The sequence below is a fragment of the Eriocheir sinensis genome, chromosome 64, assembly GCF_024679095.1.
Source record: "Eriocheir sinensis breed Jianghai 21 chromosome 64, ASM2467909v1, whole genome shotgun sequence".
NCBI lineage: Eukaryota > Metazoa > Arthropoda > Malacostraca > Decapoda > Varunidae > Eriocheir > Eriocheir sinensis.
The window spans coordinates 2,314,207-2,333,333 of record NC_066572.1 but is presented as its reverse complement, the minus strand read 5'-3'; the positions used below and the strand labels follow the sequence as shown (position 1 = coordinate 2,333,333).

At 40.0% G+C, this 19,127-nt stretch overlaps 1 protein-coding gene across 11 annotated transcripts in view; it reads left to right on the top strand.

The window, feature by feature from the left end:
• The first annotated feature begins 357 nt into the window (after positions 1-357).
• LOC126987231 (probable ribonuclease ZC3H12C) overlaps positions 358-19,127 on the top strand; it is a 55,401-nt gene continuing 36,631 nt past the window's right edge. For 7 of the 11 annotated variants that reach the window (XR_007740451.1, XR_007740449.1, XR_007740447.1 and 4 more), the window contains exon 1: positions 15,103-15,891. Coding sequence is in view for 1 of the 11 variants with exons in the window: in XM_050844039.1 (XP_050699996.1) it covers positions 15,763-15,891 (129 nt within the window). In the remaining 10 variants the exon portion in view is untranslated. Of the gene's footprint in view, positions 509-15,102; positions 15,892-19,127 lie in introns of those variants that run through there. The other 4 variants (XM_050844044.1, XM_050844045.1, XM_050844042.1 and 1 more) reach the window with 3 other exon arrangements.

Here is a 19,127-nt window from a genome sequence, read left to right as displayed (position 1 = left end):
CCGAAGAGTACCGAAACTCAACCAAAGTCACCCCAAATTCAACCAAAATCACCGAAAAAATTGAGTTCCCGAAATCGTCAAAACCAAAAACACGCCAAAACAATAGAAACAACCCAAAACAACCAAAATCAACCAAAACACCGCCAATAATTACCCTAAATCACCCAAAAATAGCACCAAAAATCAACCAAAATCAACCAAAATCACAAAAACAACTGAATTCCCGAAATCGTCAAAACACCAAAAAACGCCAAAACGACAAAAACAAGAAAAACAACACACACACAACCAAAACTAACCAAAATCGCCCCAAAACCAACCCAAATCACCTCACAATCCACCCAAAATCACCGAAACGCAACAAGGTCCCGAAATCGGCAACTCGGTCTGTAAACATGGCAGTGTGAGGCCGCGGGGGAGGCCACGGGGTTGACAAGGCCCGCACACACCAGCCTCCACACCAGCACACCCCGGGGGAGGCTTAGGCAGATCCAGGAAGCCCGAAAAGGTAATTGGTGACCCTAAATACCCCGTGGACGGCCTTGAAATAGGGTAAAATAGGGTTAAGGATTGGGTGGGACTCGCTTTCTCTTCTGTGACGGAATCCGAGGCTTAATTTTAAGTTGTAGATTTGGGCTTTTTTAGGCTTTTAGGGGTGTGAATTATGTGTTTTAGGCCTTGAAATAGGGTAAAATAGGGTTAAGAATTGGCTGGGTCTTGCTATTTCTTCTGTTTCTCTCTCTTACGGATTCTGAGGCATAATTTTAAGTTGTGGATTTGGGCTTTTTTAGGCTTTTTGGGGTGTGAATTATGTGTTTTAGGCCTTGAAATAGGGTAAAATAGGGTTAAGAATTGGCTGGGTCTTGCTATTTCTTCTGTTTCTCTCTCTTACGGATTCTGAGGCAAAATTTTAAGTTGTGGATTTGGGCTTTTTTAGGCTTTTTGGGGTGTGAATTATGTGTTTTAGGCCTTGAAATTGTGTAAAATAGGGTTAAGAATTGGCTGGGTCTTGCTATTTCTTCTGTTTCTCTCTCTTTCTGAGGAAAAATTTCAAGTTGTGGATTTGAGCTTTTTTAGGCTTTTTGGGGTGGGAATTATGTGTTTTAGGCCTTGAAATAGGGTAAAATAGGGTTAAGAATTGGCTGGGTCTTGCTATTTCTTCTGTTTCTCTCTCTTACGGATTCTGAGGAAAAATTTCAAGTTGTGGATTTGGGCTTTTTTAGGCTTTTTGGGGTGTGCATTATGTGTTTTAGGGCTGGAAATAGGGTAAATTAGGGTTAAGGATTGCCTGGACCTCGCTTTCTCTTCTGTTCGTCTCCCTTATGAACTCTGAGCCCAAATTTTAAGTTCTGTTTTGGGGCTTTTTTAGGCTTTTTGGGGTGTGTATCATGTGTCTTAGGGCTTGAAGTGGATAATAGGGTAAGGATTCAAGGCTTTCTCATCCTATGTTCTAATGTGTTCCTTTTCCATGTGAACTGAGAGGCAAAATCTTAAGTTGTGGATTTGGGCTTTTTAGGGCTTTTTGGGGTGTGTATCATGTGTCTTAGGGCTTGAAGTGGATAATAGGGTAAGGATTCAAGGCTTTCCCTTCCTATGTTTTTATGTTCCTTTCCCATATGAACCGAGAGGCAAAATCTTAAGCTGTGGATTTGGGCTTATTTAGGCTTTTTTGGGGTGGTGTTGATGTGTTTTAGGGCTGGAAAGACTTGAAAATTGACCTTACCAGACTTGTGTAGAAGAGTAAGGCTTTGGTCGTTCATACATATTCGCTAGTCAGTGTTTATTCTATATTTTATTTTATTTTAGGCTTTTTCAAGTGATATTTTTTGCGTTTTAGGGCTGAAAAGGCTTGAAAATTGACCTTTCTGGGCTTAGGTAGAAGAATAGGGCTTGGGTGTTAGTATATATCATTTTTTTGTTTATTTTTATTTTTCTCTTGTTTGGGGCTTTTTCGGGTGTTATTCTAGATATTTTCTGGTGTTTTGGGGCTGGAAAGGCTTGAATATTAACCTAACTGGGCTTAGGAAGAAGAGAAAGGCTTTGGTAGGCTTATACATCCATTCATTATTGTTTATTTTCATTATTTTCTTATTTTTGGCTTTTTCTAATAATTTTATGTCATTTTAAGGCTGAATTGTCTTAAAAACGTGTCTCACTGGGCTTGGACAAGAGGAGAAGGCTTTTAGTTTCATATATATTTACCTTATTTTCTGTTTATTTTAATTTTTCTCTTATTTTGGAGTTTTTAAAGCAATGTTAATGTGTTTTGGGGCTGAAAAGATTTTAATTTGTGTCTTACTAGGCTTGGGCGAGAGGAGAAGGCTTTGCGTTTCACATATTTACCTTATTTTCTGTTTATTTTAATTTTTCTCTTATTTTGGAGTTTTTAAAGCAATGTTAATGTGTTTTGGGGCTGAAAAGATTTTAATATGTGTCTTACTAGGCTTGGGCGAGAGGGAAATCCTTTTTTTTTCATTTTTTCATTAATTATTTATTGTTCCAAATTATCGGGCTCGTGACGGACTTTTCAGGTTAGTTTAATTCTTTGGGACAGGAAAGGCTTAAATATTTCTCCTTGTGGATTTCAGTAAGAGGAAAAAGGCTTTGGTTTGCTAACACTTCAATGTCTTCAAACACAAATAGGAAAAAAATCAAAGTATAATTTTTGGTTGATATCCAGAATCACACCCATTTTACTGTTACGAGCTGCCACATCTCCACCATAGTACCAGGCGAGCCGGGCGATATATGAGCGTCACACTTATGAAACCAACATAAAAGCCTCCCAAACCAACTACTTGAACTCTGGAATCTCTTACATTTAATACTCGATTTTGCTTTAACAATCGATCCCTTAGCAAGAGAGAGGTTACCTGCCTTTACTGAGCGCTCTGTCGCCGTTGGGAGTTATCAAAATGGTATTACCCCACAGCGCTGACATTCCAGGCGTATTTATTTAAAGATATATGTTTTCCCCTAAGTCCTCCTTCTTCTTCTTCTTTTGACCTGTAACGCTGTGTATCGCTTCTTAGATCCTCCTCGTCTCTTTGCCCACAGAAACGCTTCATTTGAGGTAAACAGAATCATTGTAATACCTGCTTTTAACCCACAATTTCCCTGGTCTTCATGGCCCTCTCCCCTACATGGTGTTTTAATTTTGTTGAAGGGGGGAGGAATACTATCTGTTATTTCCTATCATCACTTGTAGACGCAGTGGATGTTTGATGTGCTGGTAAAACTAGAGAACTACAACACTGAGAGACCCTGGAAAGGTTGTTATTCTCTGGGGGCAATATTGGCGCATAGTGATTCTCCATATATACCGTGCTATGAGCCTGGTGGTATTTGACAAGACTTCTGGACCATGGACCTGAAAAACACTCACGGGAGCCGAACTGATCTCCTTTGAGGCCTTGAGAGATAGTTGATGTGGGAGCCGAAAGCATTTGAAAATATGACCCTCAGATTATGCTTCAGTACGATACGGAAAACTTAGATATGGGAAAGGAATTTGTGTTTTTGTGTATTTACCTTGTTGTGAAATACAGGAAAAAAACGTACTTGGCTCGTGCTGTCCAGTCTCCATAGCGATTAGTATCCAGTTTGGCTTTAAATTCATGAATCGTTTTTGCACACACAGTCTCCTTGTCAAGTCCGTTCCGTGTGTGTGTGTGTGTGCGTGTGTGTGTGTGTGTGTGTGTGTGGGAGGGGATGGGGGTGAGTTGAGGGTATTTAAAATTTACTCCACTGTTTTATAATTCATATATTTCAATTTCCGCACCTTTACCAAACTCGCTAACTAGTGGGGAGCATACACCTGGAGGCACGTTGCTTCACTCACTCATCTCACCTTTAGGGTCGTAATAAAAGACACTTCACGGCCCAAGAACGCATATTTGACAAGGCTTTCGTAGGAGTTGTGGGCATTTCCAGGGGTAGTTTTATGAGCCTGGTGGTAGTGTGACCCTTCCTCTGTACCGTGAACCTGAAGAAACACCTATTTGATAAGGCTTTCCTAGGAGTTTTGGGCATTTCCAGGGGTAGTTTTATGAGCCTGGTGGTAGTTTACCCCTTCCTCTGTACCATGAACCTGAAGAAACACCTATTTGACAAGGCTTTCCTAGGAGTTGTGGGCATTTCCAGGGGTAGTTTTATGAGCCTGGTGGTAGTTTGCCCCTTCCTCTGTACCATGAACCTGAAAAAAACACCTATTTGACAAGGCTTTCCTAGGAGTTGTGGGCATTTCCAGGGGTAGTTTCATGACCCTGGTGGTAGTTTGACCCTTCTTCTGTACCATGAACCTAAAGAAACACCTATTTGACAAGGCTTTCCTAGGAGTTTTGGGCATTTCCAGGGGTAGTTTTATGAGCCTGGTGGTAGTGTGACCCTTCCTCTGTACCATGAACCTGAAGAAACACCTATTTGACAAGGCTTTCCTAGGAGTTGTGGGCATTTCCAGGGGTAGTTTTATGACCCTGGTGGTAGTTTGACCCTTCCTCTGTACCGTGAACCTAAGGAAACACTCATTAGAACGTGACTGACCCCCTCACTGACCTTTAGAAATTGTTGATGTGAGAAGCGAAGGTCTTATATAATCATTGGTATCGTGTGAGTGGTTTCAGTGGTCTTCAGCGCCATATGACCACCGAGAGAGTTGTGACACAGTGATCGCATAGCCCAGTCAGTCTTTTATTGGGCTGGACATTACACCATTACGCCTTACATTATGCCTCCGTGGTACAGTGGTTAGCGTCTCTGCCTCTGAATATGTGGGCCCGGGTGTGCAGTCCACTCAGCTGTTCATCCTTCCTTTGTATCTGCGGCTAAATGTGTTCTTGTGTGAAATGCCAGAATTTTCTCTATCCTACACTCTCACAGGGCCACAAAACACACCAGAATTTTCTCTATCCTACACTCTCACAGGGCCACAAAACACACCAGAATTTTCTCTTTCCTACACTCTCACAGGGCCACAAAACACACCAGAATTTTCTCTATCCTACACTCCCACAGGGCCACAAAACACACCAGAATTTTCTCTATCCTACACTCTCACAGGGCCACAAAACACACCAGAATTTTCTCTATCCTACACTCCCACAGGGCCACAAAACACACCAGAATTTTCTCTATCCTACACTCTCACAGGGCCACAAAACACACCAGAATATTCAATTTCCTACACTCTCACAGGGGCCCAGAATTTTCTCTATCCCACAAAACACACCAGAATTTTCTCTATCCTACACTCTCACAGGGCCACAAAACACACCAGAATTTTCTCTTTCCTACACTCTCACAGGGCCACAAAACACACCAGAATTTTGTCTATCCTACACTCTCACACGGCCACAAAACAAACCATAATTTTCTATATCATACACTCTCACATGGCCACAAACACAAATTTTCTCTCCTACACTCTGGGGCCACAAAACACACCAGAATTATCTCTATCCTACACTCTCACAGGGCCACAAAACACACCAGAATTTTCTCTATCCTACACTCTCCCATGGCCACAAAACACACCAGAATTTTCTCTATCCTACACTCTCACAGGGCCACAAAACACACCAGAATTTTCTCTATCCTACACTCTCACAGGGCCACAAAACACACCAGAATTTTCTCTATCCTACACTCTCACAGGGCCACAAAACACACCAGAATTTTCTCTATCCTACACTCTCACAGGGCCACAAAACACACCAGAATTTTCTCTATCCTACACTCCCATGGCCACAAAACACACCAGAATTTTCTCTATCCTACACTCTCACAGGGCCACAAAACACACCAGAATTTTCTCTTTCCTACACTCTCACAGGGCCACAAAACACACCAGAATTTTCTCTATCCTACACTCTCACAGGGCCACAAAACACACCAGAATTTTCTCTATCCTACACTCTCACAGGGCCACAAAACACACCAGAATTTTCTCTATCCTACACTCCCACAGGGCCACAAAACACACCAGAATTTTCTCTATCCTACACTCCCACAGGGCCACAAAACACACCAGAATTTTCTCTATCCTACACTCTCACAGGGCCACAAAACACACCAGAATTTTCTCTATCCTACACTCTCACAGGCACACCAGAATTTTCTCTATCCTACACTCTCACAGGGCCACAAAACACACCAGAATTTTCTCTATCCTACACTCCCATGGCCACAAAACACACCAGAATTTTCTCTTTCCTACACTCTCACATAGCCACAAAACACACCAGAATTTTCTCTTTCCTACACTCCCACACGGCCACGAAACACAGAAGTTAATCCCGACAAGGAAAGGTTTGCCAGCGCCGGGGATGGAACCCACGACCAGCGTAACGGGAGAGCCGCACTTTAGCCAGTCAGCCAAAGAGGTGCCCCCCTGGCTAAGTGCGTTATGGGAGGCTTCTGGCCCATCAGGCAAGGCAGCACTACACAAGTTCGACACGGTAACAGCTCCTGGCGACATGTATATTTACTTATAATACTTAAAACTACTTATTCCTCCCTAATTTCTATTTATCCGTGCTTAATTGAATATTGGCATTACATGTGGACCCCTGGGGAAGGCACACTGGTAGCCTAGATGTCGCCTCTGCTCTGTGTCGGGTCGAGAGGGTCAAGAGGCCAACGGGATGGAGACAAGTACCGTATCACCGCCATATGGAACTATAGCCTATGACCCAAACTGTACTTTCCCTTCTTACACAGCACCCAGCAGCCATGGCTCGTGCAGTGGCTGGCTTTGCTCTATAGTTTTGTCAGTATCGAGTGTGTGGGTTGCATAGCTTGGACATATTAGCTATCATGGAGGGCCAGGCATAGCGAGGCACCCTGTCCCGCCCTCAGGTGCTGCGCGGGGAACAGCCTGAGATGGTCATGTGCCTAAACGCCCCATTCACAGCTGTGTAGGCCGCCTCGTGAGCCCATGATGCAGCCTTGTATGAGGTGTGGCGTCCCTGTTATAGAGGTCAGCCACTGAGCGCTTGGTGTGTGCTGGCCCTCAGACCTTTGCAGTACTCAGTGTTGGGAGTCTCCCGATACACACCCAGCTGAGTTTGTCTCCTGCAATGCTTCATCGTGCAGGCGTGGTGACCCAGAGACATGCATGCTCGTGTTGTCCTGAAACAGTGTTGACGAGAGAAGGTCTACTGGCAGCATGAGCAAAGCAAGAACAGCACCATTGAAAATAAATACAGGTGCCCGACACGTGTGGATCAACAAACTCACGGATTTTACCGACAGAAATGTTTTAATAGCAATAACTATGTGGCCATCATCTGTTTCCTGCACGTTAACAAACTCAGCCTTGTCACCTGCTGCCCTCCACTGAACATTTGTCCCAACCCCTGTGCTGCCGGGGGCTTCGTGGTGCAGTGGTTAGCACACTTGGCTCACAACCGAGAGAGCCCGGGTTCGATTCCCGGGCGGAGTGGAAAAATTTTGGCGGGTTTTCCGATGCCCTACGCCCCTGTCCACCCAGCAGTGAATGGGTACCAGGTATTAATTGGGGGTTGTGTCCCGTCTCCTGGGGTCTGTTCCCTTCTCCTATAGTTCCTTCCCCTTCTGTCTCTCTCCGGCATATGACCACAGATGTTGCGCTGACTAAACGAAACTTTCCTTCCTTCCCTTCTGTCTCTCTCCGGCATATGACCACAGATGTTGCGCCGACTAAACGAAACTTTCCTTCCTTCCCCTTCTGTCTCTCCGGCATATGACCACAGATGTTGCGCCGACTAAGCAAACTTTCCTTCCTTCCCTTCTGTCTCTCTCCGCATATGACCACAGATGTTGCGACTAAACGAAAATTTCCTTCCTTCCCTTCTGTCTCTCTCCGCATATGACCACAGATGTTGCACCGACTAAACGAAAATTTCCTTCCTTCCTTCTGTCTCTCTCCGCATATGACCACAGATGTTGCGCCGACTAAACAAAACTTTCCTTCCTTCCCCTTCTGTCTCTCTCCGGCATATGACCACAGATGTTGCGCCGACTAAACGAAACTTTCCTTCCTTCCCCTTCTGTCTCTCTCCAGCATATGACCACAGATGTTGCGCCCACTAAACAAAACTTTCCTTCCTTCCCCTTCTGTCTCTCTCCGGCATATGACCACAGATGTTGCGCCGACTAAACAAAACCTTCCTTCCTTCCCCTTCTGTCTCTCTCCGGCATATGACCTCAGATGTTGCGCCGACTAAACAAAACCTTCCTTCCTTCCCCTTCTGTCTCTCCGGCATATGACCACAGATGTTGCGCCCACTAAACGAAACTTTCTTTCCTGCTGCCCTTCGCTGTACGCTTGTCCCAGCCCCTGTGCTGCCGGCCCACACCACCACCCTGACGCTGAGGTGTTGAGATGGATTGTAGGGCCCCCCAGGGTTATTTATCAAAGTGTGCTGTGTGTCATTTATTTGCAGAAAATCAACACTTTTTAGTCTGTGTTCCCAATTCCCTGCAATCGGTATGTTACCCGTACAGGGCTGAGGGGTTCCGAGTGAAATTTGAGGCACTTAAACCATCATAACAACACCAAGTTTTGCCTATGGGCGCGGATTTGACCAAAGTTAATTCAGTTTATTTATTTATTTATTTATTTTTATTTATTTATTTATTTTTTTCCGGCACTTAAACCATCACAGCAACACCAAATTTTGCCTATGGGCGCAGATTTGGCCAAAGTTAATTCAGTTTATTTATTTATTTGTAGCAGCGACAGGCCAAATTTGTGGCTTTACCTTGTAGCAGCGACGGGCCAAATTTGTGGCTTTACCTTGTAGCAGCGACGGGCCAAATTTGTGGCTTTACCATGTAGCAGTGACGGGCCAAATTTGTGGCTTTACCGTGTAGCAGCGACGGGCCAAATTTGTGGCTTTACCTTGTAGCAGCGACGGGCCAAATTTGTGGCTTTACCTTGTAGCAGCGACGGGCCAAATTTGTGGCTTTACCATGTAGCAGTGACGGGCCAAATTTGTGGCTTTACCGTGTAGCAGCGACGGTCCAAATTTGTGGCTTTACCTTATGTAGCAGCGACAAATTTGTGGCTTTACCTTGTAGCATGACCAACAAATTGTGGCTTTACCATGTAGCAGTGACGGGCCAAATTGTGGCTTTACCATGTAGCAGCGACAGACAAATTTGTGGCTTTACCGTGTAGCAGACGGGCCAAATTTGTATTTTACCTTGTAGCAGCGACGGACAAATTGTGGCTTTACCATGTAGCAGTGACAGGCCAAATTTGTTGCTTTACCATATAGCAGTGATGGGCCAAATTTGTGGCTTTACCATGTAGCAGCGACGGACCAAATTTGTGGCTTTACCGTGTAGCAGCGACGGGCCAAATTTGTGGCTTTACCGTGTAGCAGCGACGGGCCAAATTTGTGGCTTTTACCGTAGCAGCGATGGGCCAAATTTGTGGCTTTACCATGTAGCAGAGACGGTCCAAATTTGTGGCTTTACTGTGTAGCAGCGACGGGCCAAATTTGTGCCATGATATAAACCCCCAAAAATAGATGATACATAATCTGATCACAAATGCTTTGATATATATTATGAAATGGTTTGTGTGAGGGGTGATTTTTTCTCATTTTTCTCGCTTGGAGGGACCATTAAGAAACATGGTCCCTGCTGATACTGGGTTGAGCTTCATCGCTGGAAAGTCAAGTTCGTTTTGGCGAGGGACCTGGGCTGTGTAAGACTTTCTCGGACCCTGATTATCATTTCTAAGAACTTATTGCAATCTTAGACTCCCTTAAGCACATTACATCATAGTTTAGCTCTTTTTCAACCCCATATCCTTCTTAATTACCTTTCCTGAGTAATTATGGCAATCTTAGACCCCCTTAAGCACATTACATCATAGTTTAGCTCTTTTTCAACCTCATATCCCCTCTTAATTACCCTTCCTGAGTAATTATGGCAATCTTAGACTCCCTGATGATTAGTATTGGTATTGGAAAGTAGATGAAAAAAATGCATAAGGGAACGAAAAACGCCATAGAGGAGTCGTATTATTATTATTATTATTATTATTATTATTATTATTATTATTATTATCGTAAAAAAAAGCTATATATAAAAACAAGCTCAACAAAACAAACATGTCTTTATAATTACTGATAGAAAAAAGATATTCATAAATTTTCCATCAATATATGTTAATCTATTCCCATCTGTATCTATCTATCTCTCTATCTATCTTAATTACCCCTCTCTCTCTGTCTATCTATCTATTTATATGTATGTGAATTTGTGGTATAATATTAAATTTTATCTATCTATCTATCTATCTGTGTGTCTCTGTTTATAGAAGACATGAGAGAGAGAGAGAGAGAGAGAGAGAGAGAGAGAGAGAGAGAGAGAGAGAGAGAGGAGAGAGGAATGCATGAAGGAAGGGAAGAGAAATGTATGGAGAAGGAGGAGGAGGAGGAAGAAGAGGAAGAGGAGGAGGAGGAAGAAGAGGAAGAGGAGGAGGAGGATGAAGAAGAAGAAGAGGAAGAGGAAGGTTATTATTATTATTATTATTATTATTATTATTATTATTATTATTATTGTGTGTGTGTGTGTGTGTGTGTGTGTGTGTGTGTGTGTGTGTGTGTGTGTGTGTACGTCAATCTGTGCATACATAAGGTCATACGTACAGAGGGTGACACAATTCTCTCTCTCTCTCTCTCTCTCTCTCTCTCTCTCTCTCTCTCTCTCTCTCTCACTTAATTCGGTTTAATATTATTGGCAACAAACAGTAAAGAGAGAGAGAGAGAGAGAGAGAGAGAGAGAGAGAGAGAGAGAGAGAGAGAGAGAACCACAAACATTAAATTTTCTCACAAGTTTTCGATCATTTTTTTTTTCTTTATTTTTCTCTTTTTTTCCTCTCTCCCTCTCTCTCTCTCTCCCTCCCCCCCTCTCTCTCTATCTAACCTTCCCCAGAGAGAGAGAGAGAGAGAGAGAGAGAGAGAGATTGAAGGTTTGAGTGTAAAATTATGAAAAACATCGCTCGTGTGTGTGTGTGTGTGTGTGTGTGTGTGTGTGTGTGTGTGTGTGTGTGTGTGTGTGTGACGTCAAACAGGATGTAGTGACGGAACTCTCTCTCTCTCCCCCCCTCTCTCTCTCTCTCTCTCTCTCTCTCTCTCTCTCTCTCTCTCAGTGGAGGAAGACATTTAAATTCACGTTATTGAAGTATTTAATCCTCCTCCTCCTCCTCCTCCTCCTCCTCCTTGAATTAGCCCATAGAGTGATAGGAGGAGGAGGAGGAGGAGGAAGACTTGTGAATGAAGAAAGAGGAGGAGGAGGAGGAGGAGGAGGGAATATGATAGTACTTTTGATATAATTTTTCTTCCATTTATTTATTTTCTCTCTCTCTCTCTCTCTCTCTCTCTCTCTCTCTCTCTCTCTCTCTCTTGATAAGATTATTTTTTTCTTGATTTTTAGATTCTGTGTGTGTGTGTGTGTGTGTGTGTGTGTGTGTGTGTGTGTGTGTGTGTGTGTGTGTGTGTATATGGAAGAAGAGGAAGAAGAAGAAGAAGAAGAGGAAGAAAAATTAATGAAGAAAGTGAATAAATAGAAGAAGAGGAAGAGGAGGAGGAAGAGGAAGAGGAGGAAGAAGAAGAAGAAGGAAAAAAACAAAGATCAAATAGGGAGGTAAAGCTGGAGGAGGAGGAGGAAGAAGAAGAAGAGGAGGAGGAGGAGGAGGAGGAGGAGGAGGAGGAGAGTTCCCTTCAGATTCTCTCTCACACCGCCACGCACCTCCTCTCTTCCAACTCTTCCTCCTCCTCTTCCTCCACCTCTTCCTCCTCCTCCTCCTCCTCCTCACAAACACACACACAAAACGTACACAAGTCAAACCAGTGCAGTGAAAAGGTGTACATGTGTGCGTATAGACCTCGTGTGTGTATACCTGTGTGTGTACGTGAAAAAGGTACACACACACTCACGTACACACACATACATATTTACGGTCATAGTGATATTTTTAAAAGTTACTGTATGCGGTTTTTTTTTCTTTGTGTGTGTGTACGTATTTCCATGTGCGTTTTGGGATGGGGAGGTGATATGGAGCTATGTGTGTGCGTCTGTGTGTATTATAAAAGTTAAATAAAAATAATAAAATAAGGAAAAAAATGAAAATAAATTAAAAAAGTAAGGAAAAGTAAGGCTGGAAATCTTGTCTTTCTCACCTGGGCAAAAAGTTAATTAGTGAAAAGATACAGGTAATAAAAGTAATGAAGTAAAAATGATTGTAAAGTAAGGAAAAGTAATGATTAAAGTAAGGTTGATAAAGAAGGAAGAAAAGTAAGGAAAGAAGGAAATGAAGGGAAAGGAAAGGAAAATAGATGAAATGTTAAGTCATGTGGTTACCTTACCTTACCTTACCTTACCTTACCTTACCTTACCTTAATTACTTAATCTTACCTTACCTTACCTTACCTTACCTTACCTTACCTTACCTTAATTACTTAATCTTACCTTACCTTAATTACTTAATCTTACCTTACCTTACCTTACCTAACCTTATCTTACCTTACCTAAAATAACCTTATCTTACTTTACCTAACCTTACCTTATCTTACCTTACCTTACCTTAATTACTTGATCTTATCTAACCTTACCTTACCTAACATAACCTTACCTTACCTTACCTTATCTTACCTTACCTAAAATAACCTTATCTTACTTTTCCTAACCTAACCTTACCTTACCTTACCTTACCTTACCTTACCTAAAATAACCTTACCTTACCTAACCTTACCTTACCTTACCTTACCAAACCTTACCTTACCTTACCTTAATTACTTGATCTTACCTTACCTTACCTAACCTTACCTTATCTTACCTTACCTAAAATAACCTTATCTTACTTTACCTAACCTTACCTTACCAAACCTTACCTTACCTAACCTTACCTTAATTACTTGATCTTACCTTACCTTACCTTACCTTATCTTACCTTACCTAAAATAACCTTATCTCACTTTACCTAACCTAACCTTACCTTACCAAACCTTACCTTACCTTACCTTACCTTACCTTAAATAAAATAACCTTATCTCACTTTACCTAACCTTACCTTACCTTACCTTACCTTACCTTAATTACTTGATCTTACCTATCCTTACCTTACCTAACATAACCTTACCTTACCTTACCTAAATAACCTTATCTCACTTTACCTAACCTTACCTTACCTTACCAAACCTTACCTTACCTTACCTTACCTAACATAACCTTACCTTACCTTACCTTCATTACTTGATCTTACGTAACCTTACCTTACCTAACATAACCTTACCTTACCTTACCTTACCTAAAATAACCTTATCTTACTTTACCTAACCTAACCTTACCTTACTTTACCTTACCTTACCTTACCTTAATTACTTAATCTTACCTTACCTTACCTTACCTTATCTTACCTTACCTAAAATAACCTTATCCTACTTTACCTAACTTAACCATACCTTACCTTTCCTAACCTTACCTTATCTAACCTAGCATAACCTTACCTTACCTTACTTAACCTAACCTTACCTTACCTTACCTAACCTTACCTTACCTAACATAACCCTACCTATCCTTACCTTACCTAACCTAACCTTACCATACCTCACCTTACCTAACCTAACCTTACCTGTTGAAGGGGCTAATTAAGATGAACTAATTACCTGTATCGAAATGTTTACCTGTATATTTTATGTTAATTATTCACAGGTAAAGTAATTAAGTGACCTCATTAATAGCTCACCTGTGGAATGGAGAATTTTGTCTTTGAAAGTGAAAGTGAAGAAATATTAGATAGAGATTAAGGAGAAAGAAAGGAAGGAGGGAAATAAAAGAAAAGAAAGGAGGAAAAGATAATCAAAGAGGAAAATTGAATAACTTGAAAAAGAAGAGGGGAAAAAACGAGAAATAAAGAGGAAAAGAAGGAAAAAAAGCAAATTCTATGGAAAAGTAGAGGAAAATAAAGAAGAAATAAAGAAAGAAAAGAAGGAAAAAAGCAAATTCTATGGAAAAGTAGAGGAAAATAAAGAAGAAATAAATAAAGAAAAGAAGGAAAAAAAGGAAATTCTATGGAAAAGTAGAGGAAAAAAGATAGACAATAAAATGAAAAGAAGAGGATAAAAACAAAATATAAAGAAAGAAAACCGGAAAAAATAAAAAAAAAACATGGAAAAGTAGAGGAAAAAAATATAAAAGGAAAAGAAAAATATGTGAAAATAAAGAAAAAAAAGTAAGGAAAAAAAGAGGAAAGTTTTTTTTTACTCTAGATATTAAAAAAAAACGATATAGGAAAACATATCTTGAAAATGTGAAAATATAAACTATTCAGGAAAATATATCAAGGAAAAAAATGAAAATAGAAGGAAATGAGGAAAAAAATTGATCTTCTGCCTGAAAAACTTAGGAAAAGGAAAAATTTATTACCTGGGAAAAAAATAAAGAGGAAAATACTTGTCTTAGAATGAAAATAATTGCGTGAAAATACCAGAGAAAGTAATGATAGACGGAAAAGTATCAAAAAAAAGGAAAAATAAGAAAATAGAAAATAATAGAGAAAATTAACAATTGAAATAGAAAGAAAATAAAGAAAATTGTAATAGGAAAAAAAAACGAAGAAAAATTAATATGCAGTTGACATAGAAGAAAATATTGAAGAAAAATTAATATGCAAAAATTAACATAGAAGAAAATGAAGAAAAATTAATACGCAGAAATTAACATAGAAGAAGAAAATGAAGAAAAATTAATATCCAGAAATTTAAATAGAGGAAGAAAATGAAGAAAAATTGATATCCAGAAATTAACATAGAAGAAAATGAAGAAAAATTAATACACAGAAATTAACATAGAAGAAAATGAAGAAAAATTAATATCCAGAAATTAACATAGAAGAAAATGAAGAAAAATTAATACACAGAAATTAACATAGAAGAAATTGAAGAAAAATTAATACACAGAAATTAACATAGAAGAAAATGAAGAAAAATTAATACACAGAAATTTAAATAGAGGAAGAAAATGAAGAAAAATTAACATCCAGAAATTAACATAAAAGAAGAAAATATTGAAGAAAAATTAATATACAAAAATTAACATAGAAGAAAATGAAGAAAAATTGATATCCAGAAATTAACATAGAAGAAAATGAAGAAAAATTAATATGCTGAAATTAACATAGAAGAAAATGAAGAAAAATTAATACGCAGAAATTAACATAGAAGAAAATGAAGAAAAATTGATATCCAGAAATTAACATAGAAGAAAATGAAGAAAAATTAATATGCTGAAATTAACATAGAAGAAAATGAAGAAAAATTAATATCCAGAAATTAACATAGAAGAAGAAAATGAAGAAAAATTAATATGCAGAAATTAACATAGAAGAAGAAAATGAAGAAAAATTAATATCCAAAAATTTAAATAGAGGAAGAAAATGAAGAAAAATTAATATCCAGAAATTAACATAAAAGAAGAAAATATTGAAGAAAAATTAATATACAAAAATTAACATAGAAGAAAATATTGAAGAAAAATTAATATACAAAAATTAACATTGAAGAAAATGAAGAAAAATTAGTATGTAAAAATTAACATAGAAGAAAATATTGAAGAAAATTCAATATGCTGAAATTTACATAGAAGAAAAGAATGAAGAAAAATTAATATGCAGAAACTAACATAGACGAAGAAAAATAAAGAGAAAAATAAAATAGAAAATATATCAAAGAAAATAACACTTGTCTAAAAGGAAAAAAAAAATCCAAAATGGCGCCCAGACTCCTCAAACACCACCACCACCACCACCACCAGCCCCATCAGCTGATCAAGAGGAAGAGGAAGAGGAGGTTCCTAAGCTTCCAACACAACGAAATTCTCCTCTTCCACTTAAAGAGGGTGAGAGAGAGAGAGAGAGAGAGAGAGAGAGAGAGAGAGACTTGCTACTACTATTAATAACAGAAAAAGTTAAAGATTATGGAAAAAAAAGAAAACAGAGAGAGAGAGAGAGAGAGAGAGAGAGAGAGAGAGAGAGAGAGAGAGAGAGAGAGAGAGACTTGCTACTACTATTAATAACAAAAAAGTTAAAGATTATGGAAAAAAAAAAGAAAACAAGAGAGAGAGAGAGAGAGAGAGAGAGAGAGAGAGAGAGAGAGAGAGAGAGAGAGAGAGAGAGAGAGAGAGAAAATGAAAAAAAAAAAACAACTAGAATGTTACAGAGAGAGAGAGAGAGAGAGAGAGAGAGAGAGAGAGAGAGAGAGAGAGAGAGAGAGAGAGAGAGAGAGAGAGAGAGAGAGAGTAAAAACGTAACATCCTGCTTCGAGTTTATATTAAAGTTAAAATTATCATTATTATTATTATTATTATTGTTATTATTATTATTATTATTATTATTATTATTATTATTATTATTATTATTATTTTAAGAGTAATTTTTTTCCTGTTTCTTTGTCTTCTTTTTCCTCCTTTTCTTTCTCCTTCTCACCTTCCTCCTCCTCCTCCTCTTCCTCCTCCTCTTCCTCCTCCTCCTCCTCCTCCTCTACCTGCATTCCATTTCATCTATATTGTATCCTTCTTTCTTCTTCCTCCTCCACCTCCTCTTCCTCCTCCTCCTCCTCTTCCTTATGTGTAAGAAACGCAAAAAAAAAAAAAAATTCGTTTCATCATCCTACACTTCCTCCTCCTCCTCCTCTTACGCCTTGGAGATTAATTAATATAAATACAATGGTAGAGAGAGAGAGAGAGAGAGAGAGAGAGAGAGAGAGAGAGAGAGAGAGAGAGAGAGAGAGAGAAATTGCGTCTCCTTAAAACTGCTACATATCCCCTTGTGTGTGTGTGTGTTCGTTCGTTTGTTTACACCTGTGGCATTCCCAAGCCTTACTCACCTGTTTAAGAGGAGGAGGAGGAGGAAGAGGAAATGGAGGAGAGGAGATTAAAGATGAATACAAAGGAACAGAAAAAAGAGGAGGAGGAGGAAGAGGAGGAGGAGAAGGAGGAGGAGGAGGAGGAGGAGGAGGAATAATAAGAAGAATAACAATAATAATGAGAAGAAGAGGAAGAGGAGGAAGAGGAAGAGGAGAAGGAGGAGGAGGAGGAGGAAAGTACTCGTAGAATAAGAGAAGAAGAAAGAAGAGGAAAAAGAAGATAAAAGGGAGGAGGAGGAGGAGGAGGAAGAGGAAATAAAAAAGAAAAGAGGAGAGAAAGAAGAGGAAGAGGAGGAGGAAGAGGAAGAAGAATGAGTAGAGAATAAAGAAGAGGAGGAGGAGGAGGAGGAGGAAGATATATGGAGAAGAGACAAAGGAGAGGAGGAGGAGGGAGAGAGAGAGAGAGAAAATTAGCAATATATTCTCTCTCTCTCTCTCGAAAACATTCGCTCACTTTCCATTTCATTCGTGTCCATTTCGAGAGAGAGAGAGAGAGAGAGAGAGAGAGAGAGAGAGAGAGAGAGAATGGGCGAAACAAAGAGAAAAGAAAACGGAGATAAGGAAGAGGAGGAGGAGGAGGAATGAATGAAAAGCTGAGAAGAGGAGGAGGAGGAGGAAGAAGAAGAGAAAGAAAAAAATGGAAGTGAGGAAGAAGAAAAAGAAGAAGAAGAAGAAGAAGAAAGGAGAAGAAAAGTATAAGAATAGGAGGAGGAGGAGGAGGAGGAGGAGGAAGAGGAAGAGGAAGAAGAGGAGGAGGAGGAGGAGGAAGAAGAAAGAGACTATTTGATTTCTTAAAGATCCAAATGAGAGAGAGAGAGAGAGAGAGAGAGAGAGAGAGAGAGAGAGAGAGAGAGAGAGAGAGAGAGAGAGAGAGAATGAATGGACTTAATTTTTGTTATTTTCTTCCTTTTTTTCTTTATTTCTTTATTTTACTTTATCTTTTCCATCTTCCTCCTCCTCCTCCTCCTCCTCCTCTCCTCTTCCAGTTTTCCCACCCACGCACATATTTCCTCCTCCCTCTTCCTCTCTCTCTCTCTCTCTCTCTCTCTCAGTGACATGATTTTGCATTAATTATATGAATGTAAAGGAGGAGGAGGAGGAAGAAGAAGAAGAAGACGAAGAGGAAGAAGAAGAAAAATGTAGGAGAGAGAAGAAAAGTAACAGGAGGAGGAGGAAGAGGAGGAGGAGGAGGAGGAGGAGGAGGAGGAGGAAACATAACACAATTTGAGCAAGTCATTTGATCTGGGTCAGGGAGAGAGAGAGAGAGAGAGAGAGAGAGAGAGAGAGAGAGAGAGAGAGAGAGTACACCTTCCTTCCTTCCCTCCTTCCTTTCCTTCCTTACTTCCTCCCTCCCTTCCCTTCCTTCCTTCCTTCCTTCCTTCCTTTCCTTCCTTTCTTCCTCTTTCTTTCCTTCCTTCCTTTCCTTCCTTCCTTCCTCTTAACTTCCTTCCTTCCTTCACACACACACACACACACACACACACACACACACACACACACACGCAAAAGTGAAAGTCTAACGTAACCTTGTGTGTGTGTGTGTGTGTGTGTGTGTGTGTGTGTTTAAATCTCTATCTTTCCTTATCTATGTACGTATGTATGTATGTATAGGTGTGTGTACGTCATTAATTAACTATGTACGTTTTTTTCCAGGTATGTGTACGCGTAGGTGTGCCGGAAGTGGGCCAGGTATGTACGTGTGTGTGTGTGTGTGTGTGTGTGTGTGTGTGTGTGTGTGTGTGTGTGTGTAATGATGTAAAATAGATAGTAGTAGTAATAGTAGTAGTAGTAGTAGTAGTAGTAGTAGTAGTAGAAGAAGAAGAAGAAGAAGAAGAAAGAAAGAAAGAAAGAAAGAAAGAAAGAAAGAAAGAAAGAAAGAAAGAAAGAAAGAAAGAAAAGAAAACCAGAAGACTTAATGAATTAAATGAAAAATGAGAGAGAGAGAGAGAGAATGGAATGGTATATTATTTCAGCATTCTCTCTCTCTCTCTCTCTCTCTCTCTCTCATTCCTCCTCCTCCTCCTCCCTCTCATTTAAGGACACACCCGTAGGAGAGAGAGAGAGAGGGAGGAGGAAGTGGAGGAGTGGAGGGAAGTTACCTCCGCAGTTCCCCTCCACCTGTCTTAGAAGGTGGAGAGGTGTACAGGTGTGCGTGTGTGCGTGTGTGTGTGTGTGTGTGTGTGTGTGCGTGAAAAAAGTCTACATACACAC